The sequence below is a fragment of the Nicotiana tabacum genome, chromosome 16 (genome assembly GCF_000715075.1).
Source record: "Nicotiana tabacum cultivar K326 chromosome 16, ASM71507v2, whole genome shotgun sequence".
Classification (NCBI taxonomy): domain Eukaryota; kingdom Viridiplantae; phylum Streptophyta; class Magnoliopsida; order Solanales; family Solanaceae; genus Nicotiana; species Nicotiana tabacum.
Genome location: NC_134095.1, coordinates 14408721 through 14430948, shown reverse-complemented (window position 1 = coordinate 14430948; position 22228 = coordinate 14408721). Strand labels below are relative to the sequence as shown.

At 38.7% G+C, this 22228-nt stretch overlaps 2 protein-coding genes across 2 annotated transcripts; both read right to left on the bottom strand.

The window, feature by feature from the left end:
- Window positions 1-700: 700 nt before the first annotated feature.
- On the bottom strand, window positions 701-2447 carry LOC107803624 (putative carbohydrate esterase At4g34215). Its single transcript, XM_075232459.1, has 2 exons — window positions 1635-2447; window positions 701-990 (listed from the first exon to the last, which is right to left on the bottom strand). The coding sequence occupies exons 1-2, from the start codon at window positions 2289-2291 to the stop codon at window positions 739-741; spliced, it is 909 nt and encodes a 302-aa protein (XP_075088560.1). The 5' UTR covers window positions 2292-2447; the 3' UTR covers window positions 701-738.
- A 413-nt stretch (window positions 2448-2860) lies between these two features.
- LOC107803625 (low-temperature-induced cysteine proteinase) lies at window positions 2861-6309 on the bottom strand. Its single transcript, XM_016627388.2, has 5 exons — window positions 5596-6309; window positions 4337-4572; window positions 4114-4254; window positions 3491-3937; window positions 2861-3345 (listed from the first exon to the last, which is right to left on the bottom strand). Exons 1-5 carry the CDS (start codon window positions 6092-6094, stop codon window positions 3247-3249), a joined length of 1422 nt encoding a protein of 473 aa, XP_016482874.1. The 5' UTR covers window positions 6095-6309; the 3' UTR covers window positions 2861-3246.
- Window positions 6310-22228: the final 15919 nt, after the last annotated feature.

The following is a 22228-nucleotide window of genomic DNA, read 5'->3' as shown; positions in this document are numbered from 1 at the left end:
AGAAATTCGCAATTCGTCTCTCTACACATTTGGAGAGAGTAAAGTAGTAGCAGCCTATGGTACAAAGACAAGAAAATCCAGAATCATTGGTCAACAAATGTTCGCTAATTAATGAGTATGGTTTCACTTCTGCTGTTTCAGCTTCTAGCAAGTCAATATTTTTTAGTTTATACAGTTTATCAACTATAGATATCATACATAACTGTGTGTTGGTTACGTCCGCAAACGGGCGGGTCGAGTCGGATATGGGACAGGTCGAAAACGGGTAATAAAAAAAGGATGAATTATCCGATCCGACCCATATTTAGTACGGATAAAAAATGGGTTAACCGGCGGATAATATGGGTAACCATATTATCCATGCTTCATGAGTATGATCACTTTTGGGAGAATTCCTAGTCTCCCAAACTTGAGGAACCCCCAATTTGAGGTGTTGCAAATGAAAAAGTTAAACGCATTGACTATTCATTTTCTAAATGGATAATATGGTTCTTATCCATATTTGACCCATTTTTAAAAAATTCATTATTCAACCCAATTTTTAGTAGATAATATGAGTGGCTAACGGTTTTGTTTTAACCATGTCATGTCAATGACTCTCCTCTTTTATGATTTCATATGACCTGTTTAAGAACAATAGAGACCGGATAAATGAAAAGAAATTCATGAATTTTAGAAACATGTCTCAGAAGGAGCAACATACACAAGGGTTCTGAATTTCGTGTAATGCTGAAAAAATTAAGAGAATATATTAAAAGGTAAAACATATCTATTTAGAAAGGGAAAATTATTAAATCTGAGAAATGCATGAGCAAACATATGACCAAGTTGAACTTGGGCAGGGGTAGTGAGATGAAGGCCATCTGAACCCAATTCTAGTCCCTCTGCATCTATTTTTATCACATTTGAGATGTTAATTCCCAATTGAGCTGCTCTCACTTCTTCTATATATGGCCCTACGAATGGTTCCTTTGGGTATGGTATGATAACCTGTATATATTGTAGTAACAATTAGTCTAAGAAACTGCAAATAAAATATTATAAACCACAATTTTAGTAAGAAATAAATAAAATATGTCTAAAAATTAGAAATCGAAGAAAATTTATGTGACTCTCCAAATAATAATAATAGTGACATTCTTCCCTGTTGGAGAGAGCATAAAATAAACTGCAACAAACCACAAAAAGCCTTTAGGAAAATGTGAAAAATTTGACGGTAAAAAGAGCAAAGTTGATATGCAATTCCTAACACACTAGACACTAGTAGTTTAAAAGAATTTTACATTTTCAGTCACCAAAAAAGTAATTACAGGCATTCATCCATAATATTCGGGATTGGTAACTTGGAAAATGATGCAGTTAACATATACAATAGGTGTTATGCATAAATATTGTAAAAAAGATGAACAGTGTCAGTGTATATAAGTTATAAATATTGAAGATCATAATGAGTACAGTCAAACCTCTGTATAACAGTCTCGTTTGTTCCAATATTTTTTAGCAAATATAGTGTAGTACTGTTATAGTGAACATATATTATAACATAACATGAAAAATTAATTCCAAAGAAAATTTAACCGTTATAGTAAAATGTTGTTATGAAGAATGATTGTTATAGTGATATCTAAATGTACCTCGAAAATGGGGAGGGTAGGAGCATGTAAGTCACTACGCAAGTCTTGAAAGAAGTTATCCAAGTTTTTCTTATACAAACTTGATGTATTCTTTGATTTACCATCGCTCTCCCCATGATACCAAAATAATGCCCTAATATTTCCTCCATTTTTGACAGCAAATTTTGCTCTTCTAATCAAAGAATCATAAGGACTAGATCCACGTCTCCATTTATGTAATGGTGTGCCTCCTTTAGCGCAAGGTACTAGACCTATAACACCAAATTCAGGATCTTTTTTAAGTATCTCATTAGCAAAAGCCATTCCAGGTCCGAGTCCACAAGCGCGTAAACAATCAATCCCATAATTCAGTGGCTCATGAGCTTTTTCCCATTTTTCAGCTGCATTGAATCGTAAAATTTTTGGATTTGGTTTACATTCTTTAGGCACAAAACCATCCCAACTTAGATTGGTGACAACCCCACTTTCAATTTGCCTATGGACTCCTCCATTTCCAGCCATATTGCTTTGTCCTGCTAATATGAACACTTGTAAATTCTTATTGCCACCTTTGTGGCTTTCTTTCACTTTAACAGGACTCATCACCCAACTTATGTTAAAGAAAAACACAACTAATGTAACAATCAATATAACTTCTTGGCTCTTACCTGGCAACATATTGTAGTGTTGACTCTATCTAGGATGAGAAAATAGCAGGTTGAAGTGTTAGCTTTGAATCTTCTTGTATTTGTTTATTGGGGAAAGTAATGTCCACGTTCTGTGTATGCATATTTGGTTGATTATACTAACTTTTGAGTAGGATAGCTATTTTGCCAATTTCATCAGCAGAAATGGACAAATGAAATGAATTTTAAGTGCTTTCTTTGGTAAGCCACTAAAAGCATTAACTACTAATATTGCCTGTTTTTTTTTTTTTTAATGTAACATAACAATGAAAAAATAATTTTACTGACACTTTAATAATTTCTCAAGAAAACAATTTCTGAAATGCCATATGTAACAGGAAGATTAGAGGTTAGGTATAGTATAAGATATAGTGATAAAGAAATGTTGTCTGCTGGTTTATCTCCAGGAGTGAGACTGTGAAAGAGTGAACCAATTAATTAAAACTAGACACAAACAAATGAACCATAACACCACACAATTATAGAGAGAGACCAAAAGAGCAATTAATTGTGCATAGTTATATGGTGCTTAAACAAATTTGCAGAAAAGATTAGAACTTAGAAAACTCATGTCTTGAAAGGTGTGGAAATTATAGTCTTTTGGTATTATTAGTGAAAGGAAAGTACAAGCACCACATGGAATAATAAACTGCATTGGTGAAAGTAGCACATTAATCATCCTGATGAAGGAATAATAAGGAGTATTTACATAAATCAGAAATAGCAGAATAATAATCTCTTCTTCAGTCTTGTTTCAGTGCATTTCAAGCACTAAAGAAGCACTATACAGAAATCATCATCAGCCATCTTTGTTTGGATCACCTAACTTTCAGCTGGAAATGAGGTTTTGCAAATTCAGTGTACCAAATGAGAGACATCAAGCCGTAGCATGAACTTATACATTCTCAATTGGCTCAAATTTGCTCTCTCATCCCACAGAGACATTTTCAAGAAGAAGGGCTCTTCTTTCCCTCATTTCCGAAGGTACCAATAGGTTTGGCCAGAATGTGCTGCATTGCTTTGACTCCTAGTGGGTTGTTCTTGCTCTGTATCAACAAAAACATGATTCCATAAGTAAAGGAAACAACCTTAACTGTTAAAAAGACTTGCCGAAGACTATATAAGGAGACAACAACACTTCCCCTCAACCAATGCGGGACAATCTAACAATAACAAGCAGAGATCACTTACAATTGAGCAGGTGCCTGCTTTAACATTGCAGACAGGATAATCATGTGGGCAGCAACTGTTATGGTCTTTACAGCAAGTAGCTCCTTCCATGGGACAACAACCCCAAGCAAAGCAGTATTTATAGTACTCGTAGACACAGCAGCACGTCGTTCCAGCTGGGCATTCGTTATAATCATCACATTGAGTGGGCGGCTTGACTGGTGGAGGAGATGGAGCTGGTTTTGGAGGGTTTTGGCCTGTCTTTACAGGGTAAGAAGCAATCGTAGCAATACCACACAAACCCTTGGGGTTGCCAATGTTTCGCTGCATCCTGAGGTAGCCCTTTTCACCCCACGAAGCACCCCACGAGTTCCTCACAATCCAATAATCCATGCCATTTTCACTACCATACCCTACTGCAACCACACCATGGTCCACTGCTGCACCACATTTTCCGGTAAAGATACCCTGGGGCATAGGCGGATCCAACATTTAAACTTAATAGGATCAACATTTAAAAATTTTAATACTGAACTCACTGTAACTTTGAAAATACAGAAATATTTGTTGAGCCTGTGTAAACACTAGCTAATTCGATTAAAAGAAAACAACTTTACTGACAATAGGCAAATCTGAAGTAATACCGATTTATAGTGCTGGAAGTCTTTGCCACCAGCTTCGATAGCAACGCTGACGGGTTGACCAGCAACGGCCTTTTTCAGTGCCTTTTCATCATTATCAGGAACATCTTCATACCCGTCGATGGTGACAACCCTGGCATTTTTCTGCAAACAAAATATTAATAGTCACAACTTGTATTTAGTTCATTTCCTATAATCCCTTTAAGACAGAGAACACCATACTGACCCTTGCTTGGTCGCATTTTCCATCTTTGGCTTTGTAAGGATAATCTTCCTCAGTGTCTATTCCTCCATTTTGAATGACGAATTTAAAGGCATCGTCCATTAGACCCCCTTGACAGCCTTGGTTATCGGACGTATCACAATCTACCAGCTCTTGTTCAGATAACGAGATCAGATTACCTGTCACTATCTTGTTTACTGCTTCAATTGAAGCAACTGCTGAGAAAGCCCAACAACTCCCTGTTTCATTTCCCAATTGCAACACCAATTACGAAGAAAATTATTAGTTGCTTTATGTGATATAAACATATCATTTTTTCCTCAGCATTTACTTATGCATAAAATGGAAGATAATCCAATCAATCAAGGCTGCATAATTTGCCAAAACAATTGACACAACTAGACATAGTGAAACAACTCCAAGGGTGTTTGATGGGGGTATATCGGACTACAGACCAACAACAAACCCAGTGAGTTCACACAAGTGACGCAGCCTTACCCCTACCCTAGAAGGGTAAAGAGTTTGTTTCCGATAGACACTCGGTTGGAGCTACAAACCACTGATTAGTAAATATTTAAGGAGCGAGCTAAAAGAAGGATCTCAGAGCAAACGAAGAAGAACCCCTTTTACAAATTCAATTTACAACCATAAGATCTTGAACTTGGTAGGTACTCCATAATTTTAATTTTAAGGTAAGAGAAGCGACAGCCAAGAAAAGTGCCAAAATGCCTATCCAATATTAAGAACTGCATTTAAACCGAAAATTAGACCACTAACAACTAAATTCCCGAAAAACACAGATCAATCCGAAGTTTACTTAATGTTTCGGTTTCTTTATAGTTCTAATACATTAAAACAGAAAATTTTCATTTTAAATTGAATAAAATAGCTCAATTCCGGAAACTAGTGTTTTGTCCAAGGGAAAAAAGCATTACTTATATTGCCACAATTAGATGCGGAAATTGGAGCAAAAGTTGTCAACTTCATCGTGCTGACCTAATTAATCATACTTAATGTTAAGCTAAAATTTACAATAATGCAGGGTCAACTGAACTTGCCATTAAAATTGATCTTAGATTAAAACTCATGACTCTGTGATTATTTTAATATCTTACCTTATCAAACTACTAAAGTTTCCAAATTTCCATCAAAGCCATCAGTAAAGAAAGCATGGACAAACTTTAAACAGAAAATAAGTACGAACAAAAAGGAAAACAAAAACAACAGGTGCAGAGTCAAGGCAGAGGGTAAAAGGAAAATACCACATTGCCCTTGATTTTTGACGTCAACAAGAACACCTTTCTTCCTCCAGTCAACGGAATCCGGCAAACTATCTCCGACCTTAGGGGCATAACGGTCACTTTGGGTATTTAACAACCTGCTACGACCATCGGGCTTAGTACCCAAGTAGATGGACTTGTACTCCTCGTTGGTCAAATCTGCAAACTGGGTCAAACCCAGCTTGTAACTTTTATCGGGCACAGAGTTATGTTCATCGATGTATCTAAGGTTATCTTTAAAGATCTGAAACCGTTTGTCCTTTTCTCCTAAGGCGTTGTACACTTTCTTATGTTCAACTAGCCAAGATTCATATAAAGACATGACTTCATCGTCTGTTCGCCAGACCGTTGACTCGCCGTTCGTGTGATGTTTTTCGTTGTAGCTTATAATGGACATGTCCTCCGCCGCCGATGATGATACGACGGAGAACATGAGCATTACAAGTATGGAGATGGAGAGAGTGGAAGTATGAATCGCCATGTTTGGTTGTTTAGTACTGAGGTAAGGAAGGGAATTGGAAAAAGTGGAGAAAGAACAGTATTATAAAGGGATGGAAAAGTAGGGATATTTTGGACAATTGGAAAGGTGCATTATTTAATTGTTTATACAGAAAAGATAAGATAGTTGAATATGTAAATTACTTGTAGGAGAAGATTGAATAGGAAAGAGAAAGAAATTAGAAATAGGAAGCAACTAGGAAATGAGGGAGAAGTTGGTTAAACACAAAAAATTCTTTTGAGAGGCAACTACCACGGTGAAAAAAATATAATCCTTTATTTCAATTTATGTAATTTTATTTGATTGGGTAGGGAGTTTTAAAAATCAGAGAAAATTTTTAAACTTATAATATAAAATAAAATACATATTTTATGTAGATATAAATTATTGCATAAAAGTAAATTATTTTTAAATATAAAGAGGGCTCATTCTTTTTAGCACATACTAAAAAAAAATAGATTCAAATAAATTGAAACAAAAAAAAGTATATTTTTAGCTGTTCCTAAAAGTAATAGTTGATATATATATATATTTTGAATAGCAAATATAATTAATTTTAACCGACTAATCTATTTTGTATTTTGTCCGAAAAAAAAGAGGGGGGGAGGGAACTAGCATGTGGAATGCATGGATAAGAAGTTAAAGGATAAAGTCAGATCTAATAAAAATGACAAGTACAGGCGGCGAAGAAGAAAACGAAAAGAAGCGAAAAGGCAAAAATGAATGAAAGGAAGAAAAGCTTTTGGTTGGTGAGGAGGGGAATTGTTTTTGTCTTTGAGCTTTATTTCTATTCATTCACGGCATAAAACATTTTTACAATCACCTATAAAGTAATCATAATATATTGTTTGTTTAACCCGGAAAATGATTTTCAACGTTAAAGTAATAAATTTTATATGACGGATCACAAACAAATTCTATCCACCACTTTTTGTTAGACCAATTTTAAAAGCTAATAAGCAAATGCTACCAATTATGCGCTCAATACCATCGACATCATGTGCCTTAGAAGATCACCATGATGTACCCAGTTGGGAGGAGCAGCAAGGAACCACCAAATGGACACACGATTGCACATCAGCTACTATCAACCTCCTTATGTTGTTGTCAGAGGTGGACCAGAATTTGAGAATAACGGGGCACCAAGCGAGTTTTGAACCCGCGTCTTGTGACAAGGAGCAAGGTTTATTCTTAGAAGCGGACCATTGCTGCAGGCATAATTTTGTTAATGAGGGTGCCAAAAAAATATTTAAGGGGTCCCCAACGTATATACAGCTATGTATATATAGAGTTTTTGTCGAAGTTAACGGGTTCACGTGACCCCATCAGCTATTATCAACCTCCTTATGTTGTTGTGATGATAGTTCCATTAGGAATACCACAAACAATATAGTCACTACTAGTAATAGCTTAGTTTGTAATATGGTGCAACTTGGACACCAATTTCTTTGTACGCATATGTTTAATTAATGATATTTATCTTCCGCATCAACAACAACAAAAAAAGCAATCAATTCGATCCGAAAGATACATATTTTCGTTAATACAACGTGATAGAGAAGTGAAAAATAAATTCAATGACTGATAATATAATAAAAATAAAGCATAGAGAAAATAATTCTTATTGAATGATCTTTGATAGGACGATGAGCCAAACAGAACTTGAAGGGCCAAACTATGGCTAACTTGGGAGCAAGATGCTATGAATTACAATTTAAAGGATTGTAGAGAAGAAAATTAGATTATCACAACAGTGATAAAATGTGTCTATTTATAGGGTTAAATCTAAGTAACCATTCTTCTTGAATTATGGGTCCATTATGAGCATTTATTCAATCCAGTTGTTACTTTTGGAAGACTTGTAACAACTGAGTAAATGTTACAACACTATTTCAAGTATTTATATTTGATACGAGCAAGACAACTAACTGAGTTGAGATGATGGTAAATAATATCGAAATACTCTTAGGAATTCTATCTCCCAAGGCAATTGACTGTTTATATCACTTCTTATAAAGTCAGATTAAATTGACTAATCTTCAAGTATAAGTAATCTCCTTAGTGTTCTACTTTTGAGGTATGAGAACTCAAATGCTGGAATCATAATTTGACAGTCCCCAGTTTAATAGTCCACGATAGTATTAGCTAATTTCGATGTTGATGGACTTTCAAATGGTCTAGTTCCAACATAAGGACTATACCGGAGCTCTTTTTATCAAATATTTTTTACTCTGTCCGGGAACTACGGAGGTTCCAAAATATTGTCGACGATCATGTCATATCTTGATTTGAGTTAGTCATACCGGCTTTGATGAGTTCTCGATTTAAGGCCTTACTACCGGAGTAATATTCACTGCTTTCTTTATAAATTTCTCGCATAATATATTCTGTTTGTCTGGGTCCTTATGTCAGCTTTGGGACCCTTGAATATTCTCAAATATAATTCTCCTTCAACAAGGCAGTACATGATGAGATGCACTCAAAGCTGTTGAGAGCGTGCTTGTCTTTGGGTAAATCCCATTCTGCAAGTAATCAAGGAATTTATTATGCCAATTCCAAATTAAATTAGTCGAGCTTACCTCATTTTTATTCTAATTAATAATAGATTAGGGATCACCCAAATAAGGGATGACTTGATCCCGAGACTATTTGATCCGGAAATGATATTTCTCAATAAGAGCCTGTAGTTGTTTTTGTAGTATGTGATATCAGCAGTAGATCCGAGACTGACACATCTAGCTCAGTTTTCTCGGGATGTATACTTTTCTTGGATTTGATCACGAGTTAAGAATCGATCATTAAATCAATATTTTTGCTCTGAGCCCCCTAGCTAATTCAAGCCATTTATCATCTTGAATTAAGATTGCATTTACCGAGACCTCCGAGACAATTTGGTATACCAGCAATCATATTTCTCCTCAGAATTTTGAAAGTAATGATAGGCTGATATTAGCTAGCAAGTCCGGATGATTCGACTTTACGGACTAAACCGACCTTTCAAAGTTTTATAACTTTATCATTTATTATTTGACTCTGGTTTCTTTGTTAGTCATGACCGGATTATAACGAGGGTCAATATTGAGCATACAAGCCATTACCTCTGGTGATATACATGTTATGTTAGCATGGGGCAAGCAAGGAAATTTGCGTTAGCACATAAAAATTCAATCAACTTACTTTTAAGTTCGAGGTCGAGTCTCGACCAACATAAACCTTTCCTATTTTGGAAGCCAATGGTAATTTCTAGTTCTTCGGCATTTGACTTTGTGGCTTCCAATTTTTTTGGTTCAAAAATTATTTCCAAAAATATTTGTCTAATTGTTTGTGTCTATTAATGAATCTTCATTCTCGTAGTCTTTAATTTTCCATCCTGCACCTATTTTTTATTTTTCAATTGTCAGGTGCAGTATCTTTGTAAGCAATTCCATGGGTGTTTTTGTCACGACCCAAACCGATGGGCCGCGACGAGTGCCTGAGTCCTACCTGTCAAACACCCCTAAGCATGCGTCTAAGATATGAATTTGAATAACATCTATTGCACTATTACGAAAATAACTTACATGAAGGAAACATGACATCAAGGCATATGTACGTATACATGCATAATACAGTGGGCAAGCCGGCAAGGCTGCTATAGACAACTATACATCCAAAACTGAAAGTCGACAAGGCCATATACAACCCAACTAGACATACTGTCTACAGATCTCTAATAGAAACATAACTGTACAAAGACGGGACTGAGCCACGTCATACACATATACATATATATGTATATATATATATATATATATACACAAACATATCGTACCAAAATCAAAGCAGCTCCGGATCAAGTGGAGCACGCCAACTCTTGTTGATCAGGGATCCTAAGAAGGGGGACCGTCAACTTGCCTACCTGCACCTGCGGGTATGAAACGCAGGCTCCGTGAAATAGGGCATCAGTACGAAAAATGTACTGAGTATGTAAGGCATGAAAATTAGTATGTAAAAGACATAGATGAAACATGGAATACAGAAACACATCTTTAAATCTGAATAACTTTGTAAATTCTGAAACGTTTATAATGTCATGTACGTGCATATAAATGTCGTGTCATGCATAGGTATGGGTGTACATAATATCATCAAGCCACTTAGGGCAACCCATTATATCGTCTCGGCCACTGTAGGCAACATCATCAACATATATCAGCTGATCAGGTGGTGGTGCATATATACGCCGTAACCTTTTCCCATATCTCATATACATATATTTACATATATACGCAAATATAATGTCATCTGGTCATGGGTCATGCACATGTATAAATGAGTGAAATGCATGAAAAATACGTAATAATCTCAATATTCCTGCCGGATAAACTTTTTCAACTGCGTATTTATTCTGAGACCCATGAACAGAAGATAATAATATTTCTCATGGGGAATCAAGAGTATAGACACCCCTAGTATCTCTATGAATAGAGCAATTTATGAAAATTGTGTGTTTGCTCGTTTCTTGTGTATAATTTGGACCATGCCAAAAGAAACAAGGGATGGCCTTAACATACATGTTCCTTGAATTATTTGCATGAAATGAAGCTTCTGATTCTTTGAATTTGAACAAAATTTCTTGCTTGGATTTTATGAAACTTGGATAAAATTGCTTCTTTGAAATTTCAATCGAAATTTAGCTAAAGATTTGGACGAAATGGTTCCTGCTTCAACATTCTTGGTTTCAAACCAGAGATAGATTTGTTGGCTTGAATTTTTTACAAAGAAATGATGCCAAGTCTTAATGACAGAATCAAAAAAGGCTAATCGTTCATATCCCTTTTTGGATTATGGAGTTTTTGAATGGATTATCACCTTGGTTATTTTAAACCATAAAAGATGTCTTCCATCCAAGACATTAAGTTGCCATCTAGGATAGTAGACTAAAGAGTCATTGTTTTTGGTAGGGACGGCTGCCACGTGGGGGTGTAAATTATTAATTTTTTATCCATTTATTAGTTAATCGGGTAATGTCCCGTTACCCGGTAATTAACTAATTACCCGCATAATTTAAAAATTATCCCAAATTACTTAAAATTCCACTTATTATTAATATACTATATATATATATATATTCTATATATTATACTACCGTGGTCATATGGTAACTTCCATGGTACTAGTCCATAACTATCGGGTATTATCGCTCGACTCGTATTTTATCCCAAATTGGTCACTTTCAACGAAACTTATTTTCTTTAATTCGTGTACCTCTTTATCCTTCATAACACTTATTTATTGCTTGTTATAAATAGCGTAAATATGTTAACTCAAGATGATCTCATCCTCGAGTCTAAGTCGGTTAACTGAAAATGAAATTTTAACGTACAAAAATGCGAGATGTAACATCTTTCCCCCCTTAAAAACATTCGTCCTAGAATGTTCAACTCCCCGTGATCCATATAACTTTGGCAGGGTCGCCTTTGTAAGAACACTACTACCAACTCTCACTGTAGAAGCTTCATAACCCAATGTCATACCGGACCACAATTATCAATAACGACAATGGCCTCACATGACCAACGACAATAACCAACACAAGAATTTATACACGTACCTTATGATTATGACGTCTCAATCAGAGACTTCTCTGGAGGAGGAACAAGTAAAGATATCTAGACTACATGTCTTCTTCGGCCTCCCAAGTCATTTCTTCCACATTGTTGTTTCTCCAAAGTACTTTTACGGAGGCTACCTCCTTATTCCGCAGTTTGCGAGTTTGTCAGTCTAAGATGGCAACATGAATTTTCTCGTATGACAAGTCCTCTGTAATCTGTACATCATCCGTGGGCACCACTCGGGTAGGATCGCAATGTACTTCCATAACATAGATACGTGAAAAACCAAATGGACAGACTCTAACTCCGAGGGCAATTCTAACTCATAAGCTACTTGTCCCACTCTTCGAATAATCCTATAAGGCCTAATATACCGTGGGATAAGTTTGTCTTTCTTGCCAAACCTCATCACACCTTTCATAGGTGACACTTTTAAGAATACCCAATCATCAACCCCGAACTTTAAATCTCGACGCCGCACGTCATAATATGACTTTTGATGACTCTGAGCTATCAATAGTCGATCTCGGATAAGCTTTACTTTTTCTGTGGCGTGCTGAACCAGGTCAAGCCCATGTAACCCAGATTCTCCAACATCAAACCACACTATAGGTGACCTACACTTTCATCCGTAGAGAGCTTCATATGGAGCCATCTGAATATTGGAATGGTAGCTATTATTATATGTGAACTCAATAAGCGGCAGATGATCATCCCAGCTACCTTTGAAGTCTATCATACAAACTCGTAACATATTCTCTAGTTTCTGAATAGTATGCTCAGCATGTCCGTCTATCTGGGGATGAAATGTTGTACTAAGACTTACTTGAGTCCCCAATCCTTTTTGGAAGGACCTCCAAAAGTTAGCTGTAAATTGAGCTCCTCTATCCGAGATAATAGATACAGGGAGACCATGCAGTCGTACTATCTCCTTAATATAAAGCCTTGCATAATCCTCTAAGGAATATATAGTTCTAACGGGTAGAAAATGGCCGACTTTGTAAGCCTATCAACAATCACCCATATCGAATCGAACTTACGCTAGGTACGAGGTAAGACTACGATGAAATCCATATTGATTACTTCCCATTTCCAAGTCGGAATATCCATAACCTGCAATAACCTATCGGGTTTCTGATGCTCAATTTTAACTTGCTGATAGTTAGGACACTGAGCAACAAACTCTGTTGTATCCTTTTTCATTTCGTCCCACCAATACACTTCTCTGATATCATGATACATCTTTGTTGCTCCAGGATGGATAGAATAACGAGAATAGTGAGTTTCTCCCATAACCTGCCAACACAGCCCTGCAATATTAGGCACACATAATCGTCCTCGATATCTGAGGACCCCATCTTCTGTAATTTCAAATGGAATATTCTCCTTCTGAAGGGTGGTATCCCTATAATGAACTAACACAGGATCCTCGTACTGACATTCCTTTACTTCAGTTACTAAAAAGGATTTTGCCATATCCTGAAGAGTAATTCCAATGTCACCTGAGTCCAATAACCGAACTCCAAGACTAGCTAGCTAATGAACATAATGGGCTATTCCCCTCTTTTCTGGCTGCAAATATGACAGGCTACCCATAGATCTATGGCTGAGGGCGTCAGCTACTATGTTCACCTTCCCCGGATGGTATAAAATATCAACGTCATAGTCTTCAAGTAGCTCCAACCATCTCCTTTGACGTAGATTCAATTCCTTTTGCTTGAAGATGTACTGGAGGATCTTATGATACGTATAGATATCAACATGAATGCCATACAAGTAGTGCCTCCACATTTTTAGTGCTTGAATCACCGCGGCTAACTCTAAATCGTGGGTCGGGTAGTTCTTCTCGTGCTTTCTTAGTTGTCTAGAAGCATATGCCACCCTTACCATGCTGCATCAGCACACAACCCAATCCAATGCATGAAGTGTCACAATAGATAACATAATCATGGTCCCTTTTGGGAGAGTTAGAACCGGTGCTAAAGTTAATATGTCCTTTAATGCCTGGAAACTCCGTTCACAAGCATCAGTCCACTAAAACTTTGCTCCCTTCTGAATCAACTTTGTCAAAGGTGCTGAAAGGGAAGAAAATCCTTCCACAAATCTCTTGTAATAACCTGCCAAACCGAGAAAGCTACGAACCTCCGTCGGTGTTGTGGGTCTAGTCCAAGTCTTTACTACCTCAATATTTTGTGTATCCACCCGGATGCCTTCACCCGAAATAACATGCCCAAGGAAGCTACAGAGTTTAATCAGAATTCACATTTAGAAAATTTTGCATACAACTTCCCTTCTTGTAGAACTCTGAGCACAATACGCAGATGATCTGCGTGCTCATCCTCTGAACGAGAATATACTAATATATCGTCAATAAATACAATTACAAACAGATCTAAAAAAAGTCCTAAACATACGGTTCATCAAATCCATGAATACTATTGGGGCATTGGTCAGACCGAATGACATAACCCAAAACTCAAAGTGCCCATATCTAGTCCTGAATGTTGTCTTCGGAATATCTTCATCCTTAACCCTTACCTGATAGTACCCAGACCTCAAGTCTATCTTTGAAAAACACTTGGCACCTTGCAACTGATCAAATAAATCATCAATTCTCAGGAGCGGGTACTTATTCTTGATCATCACCTTATTCAGCTGCCTATAATCAATACACATTCGTAAGGAACCATCTTTCTTTCTCACAAACAAAATAGGTGCTTCCCACGGTGACGTACTAGGTCTGATAAAACCTTTTTCAAGTAAATCCTTTAATTGTTCTTTCAATTCTTTCAGCTCTGCGGGGGCCATTCTATAGGGAGGAATAGATATTAGGTGGGTATCTGGTAGTAGGTCAATAGAAAACTCAATTTTTCGCTCTGGTGGGAGACCCGAAAGTTCATCGAAAAAAATATTGGGAAACCCATTAACCACTGGGATGGGCTGAATAGTTGGTGACTCTACTTCCATATCCTGAACCCGAACTAAGTGATAAATACAACCCTTATTGATCATCTTCCTTGCCTTGAGATAGGAAATGAATCTTCCTCTCGGCAATGCCGTATTACCTTTCCACTCCAAAATAGGCTCCCCTGAAAATTGAAATCGGACTATCTTTGATCTACAATCAACGTTGGCATGAAAAGAAGCCAACCAATCCATACCCATTATAACACCAAATTCTACCATATCTAACTTGATTAAGTTTGCTACGGTAGATCGACCATGAACTACTATTGTACAACCCCTATATACTTGCTTAGCTATCATTGAGTTCCTAACAAGTGTAGACACCTCAAAAGGTTTAACCAATTCAGGTTTTATTCCAAACTTACCAGCAACTAACGGAGTAACGTATGATAAGGTGGAACTGCGTCAGTCAGTGCATATATATCATATGAGGAGACTGATAATATACCTGTAACAACATCAGGCGATGACTCCTGGTCCTGTCGTCCTATCAACGCATAAATGCGGTTATGAGGTTTTCTCGAGCTAGATGATCCGCCTCTGCCTCTACCACAACTTATTGGTGCTTAGGGACCTTGCCCAGGGGGCGTACTGATGATGACAAACCAGTTGCAGATCCCGATGGCTAAGCTATGCTTGCATCACCTCTCATCGGACAATCCCTCATAACATGGCCCGGATAACCATGAGGAGGTATGTATGAGCCTCTTAGTTGCTTACATGTTTCCCCTAATATGCAGTCCTATGTGTTTTGAATGTCACCTTAGTCTTTTACCTTTAAAAACCCAAGAGTCGGCCTAAAATCCTCCCTCTTATAGGAATAGTAGTCCTAAATTCCTCCGGGACTGATAGGAATGGAACGGGTAATAGCATGCAATAGAAGTCGAGACCAATTCGCACTTTAATACCTTAACGGGGTGGGAAGGGTAAATATGGATATGATGATTGGTGCGCTATTACCAAGTGTATCCCCTCTTCTGAGAAGTGTCATACCGGGTATCGCATTGACGTGATCTGTATTATAAATAAACCTAGGACCCCCTCCCCCCTTTCCTTTTCTTTTTCTTCAAGTATTTGTAGAACTATGATTTCTCTTTTAATAATTGTTCTTTCAAACTCTTATGTGTTTAAACTCAAATCCCCTACTATTTGGGCATATACTTGTCTATCTGCTAATTGTACAAATTCACAAAACTGTCTGGCCGGGAACCACACTTGTGGATCCTGAGGGGTGGCTAACACCTTCCCCTTAGGATAATTTCAAGCCCTTACCCTATCTCTGGTTATCAAACAAATTTAGAAATGAACCTTATAGGTGTCTTAATGCACCTTAAATCATTTGGTGGCGATTCTTCAAATACAAAAACCCAGTTCCCATAAGGAATGAGTTGTCCTACACCCAAAAAATGTCATAAACCCAATTTTTCGATGCAAAAAGGGAAAAAGGGGGCGCGATAGCATAGCGACTCCGCTGGGGATATTAGGCTTTTACCACTTCAGATTGTCTTGTGAATTTGTACCTCTTTATGTGCAATTACTTGTTTAATTCCTTTAAACATTTAATATCCTTCTCAACTGTGAAACCGACATGTCTTCTTGTTTCTTTCCTTTATTACCGCTTTAAATTATGAAACTGTTGTATTTATCCCTTTCTTAACGTGCAAATACATGCCAACATGTTTTAATTATTGCATAATCATGCTCAACATCATACTCCACTCATGCCAAACAAATACCATAGCAATGCTTATAATGAGTGGTTGCGCTCTTTCTATATTATTACCCCCCCTAAATTCGGAAAGACATATTTACGGTAAAACAAGTCGATCAGCGGTGCAGTCGACGATTTTGTGTCTTCCCCCTTGAGTTGTCCGCTCAAGGGTACCAGTCTAAAACCTTATAGAAACCTTACTCTGTTCAAATTGTGCATGCATCATGGTCAAACCTAGCCGGGTTAGTTATATTGTCCACATAATGATCCTTTAAGATAGCCTTGTCCAAAGTCCACCGGGTTTTCCTGAACCCAAACGGACACCACCACGTTCTGTGCATTTATTTGGAGAACTAAATACTTCATGCTAATTATTGATGTTAAATAGTCGAGTCTGGTGGGGGTAGGGTCTTAACCCTTTTGTTTTGCAGAAAATGAAGAACGAGGTCCCCAAATTCTGTATGGTTAGCATACCCTCACCCTTGCTAGATTGGTGGAGGAGTCTATCAAATGACCAAATCAATGAGTGGAAAGAGAGGGCCGCCAAAGCTAGCAAAAAGTTGGAATATCTGGAATACAGACTGCTGGAAATGGAAGGAAAAGAGTCACCGACTGCCAGAATGTTGAGGGAAACGAAGGAGAATATCTGGCAAAGGCGTTTTTACTGGTGAACCTACGCGAACTGGAGGATCTGATCAATGAGAGAATTTAACTTGAGGAAGGTCCTTCTGGAACCACGTAGATAGGGGTTCATCTTTTTATAAATGTAATAAGGCCAATGACTATTAGTGACTTTTATTTCTTGCTTATTTAGTGTCAACTTGGGATTTGTCTACTTTTTTCAATAAAATGAGGCATTTAGCACCCTAGGTTCTCCAAATAAATTTGTTGCTAGGCCCACCTAAGACATAAAGGGGTCCCTAAATTAGGACACGATCTAAATTCCCGCACTATGTGTTTAAATATTGCAATACTTTTATGATTCTCACTAACTTGGTTACCTTTTGTTTTATTCTTTGTTTTGTTTTTATTATTCCCCTCCCCAAAGGTTAGTTCGTGCACTTGGCAACATCATCCTATTCCACTAGATCTAGGGGCCCTCCATCCACTCCTCCTCTTAGTCCTGTCAAAAACAAGAACAAAGGCAAAATGAAAGATTTGAACAACGTCAGAAAGGGGAATCCAATTGAACGGGTAGAGGTCGCAAATGGCCATGGTACTCAGGTTCCTAAGGAAAATGTATCCCAACTTGAACAAAAGCTGTTGAAATTCCAAGAAGAGCTCGATAAAGTTCGGAATCTGGCAAGCTTATCATTTTCCCTCGGCACCCCAGATATCACCTTTCCCAATACTCAAAACCCTACACCGCCTCAAAACATCCCAAAGCAATAGAATCATCCCTCTCCTCACACTATTCCACCAAGACCCAATACAACACCTGTCATACCCCAAACAACACTCCACTACTCATCCCAGAACTTCAAAACTCCATAAATGACCACTTTCACACCCACCATAACACCCCTATCTACGTGGAGACCATGGCACACTCCACCCAACCTATCTCAAGCACACCCGAGTCTGATGAAAAAGACCTGCTCATCAGGAACTTGGCTGAGGAATTAAGAAATTGACTAGCCGGATTCAAGGCGTTGAAGGAAGCAAGGGAATGGAGGGGCTGAACTATGAAGATCTTTGCATATAGCCCGATGTCGAACTGCCCGAGGGGTATAAACCTCCGAAGTTTGAAATGTTTGATGGTATAGGGGATCCAAGGGTACATATGAGAACGTACTGTGACAAGCTGGTTAGAGTAAGGAAAGATGAGAGAATCCGCTGAAGCTGTTCATGAGGAGTTTGAAAGGAGATGCGTTGTCCTGGTACATCAGCCAAGATCCAAAGAAGTGGTCAAGCTGGGTAAGCATGGAGTTCGACTTTATGGACAGGTTCAGGTTTAACACAGAGAATGCGCCAGATGTGTTCTATATTCAGAATCTAAAGAAGAATCCTACAGAAACATTTCGCGAGTATGCTACTCGCTGGAGGTTCGAAGCTGCTAAGGTCAGACCTGCCTTAGAGGAAGAACAGATGAACAAATTCTTTGTCCGGGCTCAGGACTCATAGTATTATGAACGACTAATGATGATCCAGATCCACAAATTCTCCGACATTATCAAACTGGGTGAAAGGATTGAAGAGGGTATCAAAAGTGGAATGGTTACAAATTTCAAGGCCTTGCAAGCTATAAATAAGGCCTTGCAGTCCGGTGGTGTGTCCAAGAAAAGGGACGTAGGGGCCGTAATGATTGCACAAAGGACCAAATCTCCCCTCAAATACCAAACTTACCCAACACCTCCACTCATATACAGCCAATTCCGAACTACCAAGCACCCTCACCTTTCTACCAAGCTCCACCACCACCTTATCAATCACCTCCACCTTCCACATATTAACCTACTTCGCCTAGATACTCCCAACCCGCTCATGTCTACCAAACCTACAATGCTCAACCATCCCACTATCAATCACCCCCTGCCCGCCAAAACTTCCCTAGACCCCGACCTAATTTTGATCGCAGACCCCCAAAGCAATATACAGTCATTGCCGAACCCATTGACTAGTTGTACGAGAGACTCAAAGCTGCTGGTTATGTTACTCCTATCCCTGCAGCAACCCCTGAGAGCCCTTCTCATTGGGTTAACCCAAACAAATCCTGTGCATACCACTCCGACATGAAAAGGCACACAATCGATGAATGTCGTTCCCTGAAAGACAAGATCCAGACTTTAATTGATAACAAGATTATTATGGCAAAGGAACCCGCTCCAAATGTTCGCAACAACCCTCTAACAGACCATAAGGATGGAGGTATCCACATGATTGAAATAGAGGATGATTGGGATCCCGATGGATCAATCGGGTTGATCGCAGAAGGTGATGACCCAAAGAAGCCAATAGTTATTCTTAATCCAATCATAGTCTAGATTCAACCATCTGGAGGCGCTGAGGTAAATATGTCTGTGCCACTTATGTTTGAAGCAATGTCGCCTACAAAGACACCAGCACCAATTGAGGTCAAATTCGCGTCTCCGACAAATGCACCCACACCGTTTGAAGTTGCAGTTTTACCGCCCAAAGCACATGCTCCGTTCAGAGTAAGGATAGCCGCACCAATCCCAGTAGCGATGTCGACCATGACACCATTCCATAAAAAGGTTGTACCTTGGGACTATACAGCCGAGGCAAGAAGGAAAGGCAAGGTTAGGTTTAAAGAGACTATTGCAGCACAGGGTATGACAAGAACTGGTAGAGTCTATACCCCTGAACGTCTAGCTGAGTCAAGCAATCAGGCCTCCAACCGGCCACCCATTATTAATACAGGTCCAGATGATCTTTGGAGAAAGATACAGGCCAAGGAATACTCGGTTGTCGACCAGTTGAACAAAACACCAGCGCAAAACTCCATTTTTTTTTCTACAAAATTCTGAGGCACACAAGAATGCTCTGCTGAAGGTGCTGAGTGAAGCATACATACCAAGCAACATCACTGGAGGGGAGATGGCCAACATGGTAGGACAAGTTTTGGAGAGCCATAAGATTACCTTTCACGAGGACGAGCTGCCATCTGAAGGTTTGGGGCACAACAAGGCACTGCACATCACCGTGCAATGCGAGGACTATTTTATCACCAGAATCCTGATCGATGGAGGGCCCAGTCTTAACATCTGTCTACTGGTAACACTCAAGAAGTTGGGTAAGGGACTGCACTAGATAAAGGATGGGGCAATCAATGTAAAAGCTTTCGATAGTTCTCAAAGGTCCACCATTGGTGAGATTGTTCTACGCTTGCAAATGGGATCAACATGGTTCGATATCAATTTCCAGGTGATAGACGTGCCGGCATCTTACAACCTGCTGTTAGGATGGCTGTGGATTCATGCTGTTGGGGCCTTAGCATCAACACTACATCAAGTAGTAAAATTCGAATGGAATCATCAAGAGGTGATCATTCACGGCGACGGTAGCAACCCTATATACAGTCGCTAGACCATTCCGACAATCGAAGGAAGAAGGAAGCTAGGTGGAGAGACTTACCACCACATTGAAAGGGTAAATGATGTTGACAAAGATAAATGGTGGGATAACAAAATTGAGAGTATACTGAATTGGAGTGGGTACGAACCTGGCAAAGGACTCAGAAAGAACCTCCAAGAAATCGCTAAGCCCATAAAGCTCAAGAAATATGGTACCACTTTCGGTCTGGGATATGAGTACACCTGGAAAGAATTCAACAACTGGTCTCCACCATGGAGCGGTCCTTACTATCCACTAGAGCAGCCGATACCACATTTGGAGCAGACTTTCCAACAGGCTGACATTGTTTATGGGTTAGAGGAAGAAGAAGCACTGGCCGCGGTGAAGAACTTGTTCCTAGAAGACAATGACATAGACTGTTGTGTTGTTATCGTGGAGGTGGGAGAGGAAGGCCCTTCCATACAGGCTCTGAGCAGAGGAGCACGACTCAATAACTGGACCATCAGGACAACCATAGCCCGACGAGCCTCGGGGTAGCAAGGCTAAAACAAACATCAAACACTATTTTATTTACTAAATGATTTTCTTCTCGCATTTTAATTCCCACATAAGATCTTCAATGTTCAATACAGTTATGAAATTTATCAAAGCATTTTGACTTTTCTTATGAATCAACACTCATCATTATTTTTCTCTTATTACTTTACTTATACAGCATTACTATTACTTATCTTGATAAACCAATGGCTGTGACATGCAATGAGACAACACAACAAATGGACATTAATTCAGAGGAAGATGACATACCTGATGAGATTGTTAAAGAAGTTGAGAACTTTGAGAATAAACCTAAGTCCAACTTGGATGAGACATAAGTTGTTAACTTGGGAGATGCAGAAAACGTCAAGGAAACACGAATCAACGTTCACCTATCGCCGTCAGAAAAGAAAGAATACACAGAATTTCTAAGGGAATATGAGGACATATTCGCCTGGTCATATGATGACATGACTGGTCTAAGTACATCTATTGTGGCTCACAAACTACCAACCGATCCGACATATCCTCCGGTAAAGCAAAAGCTTAGAAAGTTCAAGCCTGATATAAGCTTGAAAATCAAGGAAGAAGTCACTAAGCAAGTCAAAGTTAAGGTTCTCATGGTAGTAGAATACCCGACATGGTTAGCCAACATCGTGCCAGTGCCAAAGAAGGAAGGGAAGGTTAGAGTCTATGTCGACTACCGGGATCTCAACCGGGCCAGTCCAAAAGACGACTTCTTATTGCCAAACATACACAGCCTGATTAACAATTGCGCTAAGCACGAGCTGTAGTCATTTGTAGATTGTTTTGTGGGTTATCATTAGATCTGGATGGATGAAGAAGATGCTGAGAAAATGGATTTCATTATGCCGTGGGGAATGTACTGTTACAAGATGATGTCGTTCGGCCTAAAGAATGCAGGGGCCACCTACATGAGGGCCATGACTACCATTTTTCATGATATGATACACAAGGATATTGAGGTATATGTAGATGATGTCATCATCAAGTCCAAGAAGGCCATTGATCACATGGAAGATCTGAGGAAGTTCTTCAATAGACTGCGAAGGTACAACCTGAAACTGAACCCCGCGAAGTGCGTATTTGGGGTTCCTGCTGGGAAATTACTTGGGTTTATTGTGAGTCGCTGAGTAATAGAATTGGATCCATCAAAAGTCAAAGCCATTCAAGAACTACCACCGCCAAAGAACAAGAAAGATGTGATGAGCTTCTTGGGGAGGCTCAATTACATCAGCCGATTCATAGCAC

Coding starts and splice junctions, on each gene's coding strand:
- LOC107803624 (XM_075232459.1), bottom strand. CDS start 2,291: ATGTTGCCAGGTAAGAGCCAAGAAGTTATATTGATTGTTACATTAGTT. Junction 991..1,634: donor CTACCCTCCCCATTTTCGAG/GTACATTTAGAT, acceptor CAATATATACAG/GTTATCATACCATACCCAAA.
- LOC107803625 (XM_016627388.2), bottom strand. CDS start 6,094: ATGGCGATTCATACTTCCACTCTCTCCATCTCCATACTTGTAATGCTC. Junction 4,573..5,595: donor CAAAAATCAAGGGCAATGTG/GTATTTTCCTTT, acceptor GAAATGAAACAG/GGAGTTGTTGGGCTTTCTCA. Junction 4,255..4,336: donor GAAAATGCGACCAAGCAAGG/GTCAGTATGGTG, acceptor TTTTGTTTGCAG/AAAAATGCCAGGGTTGTCAC.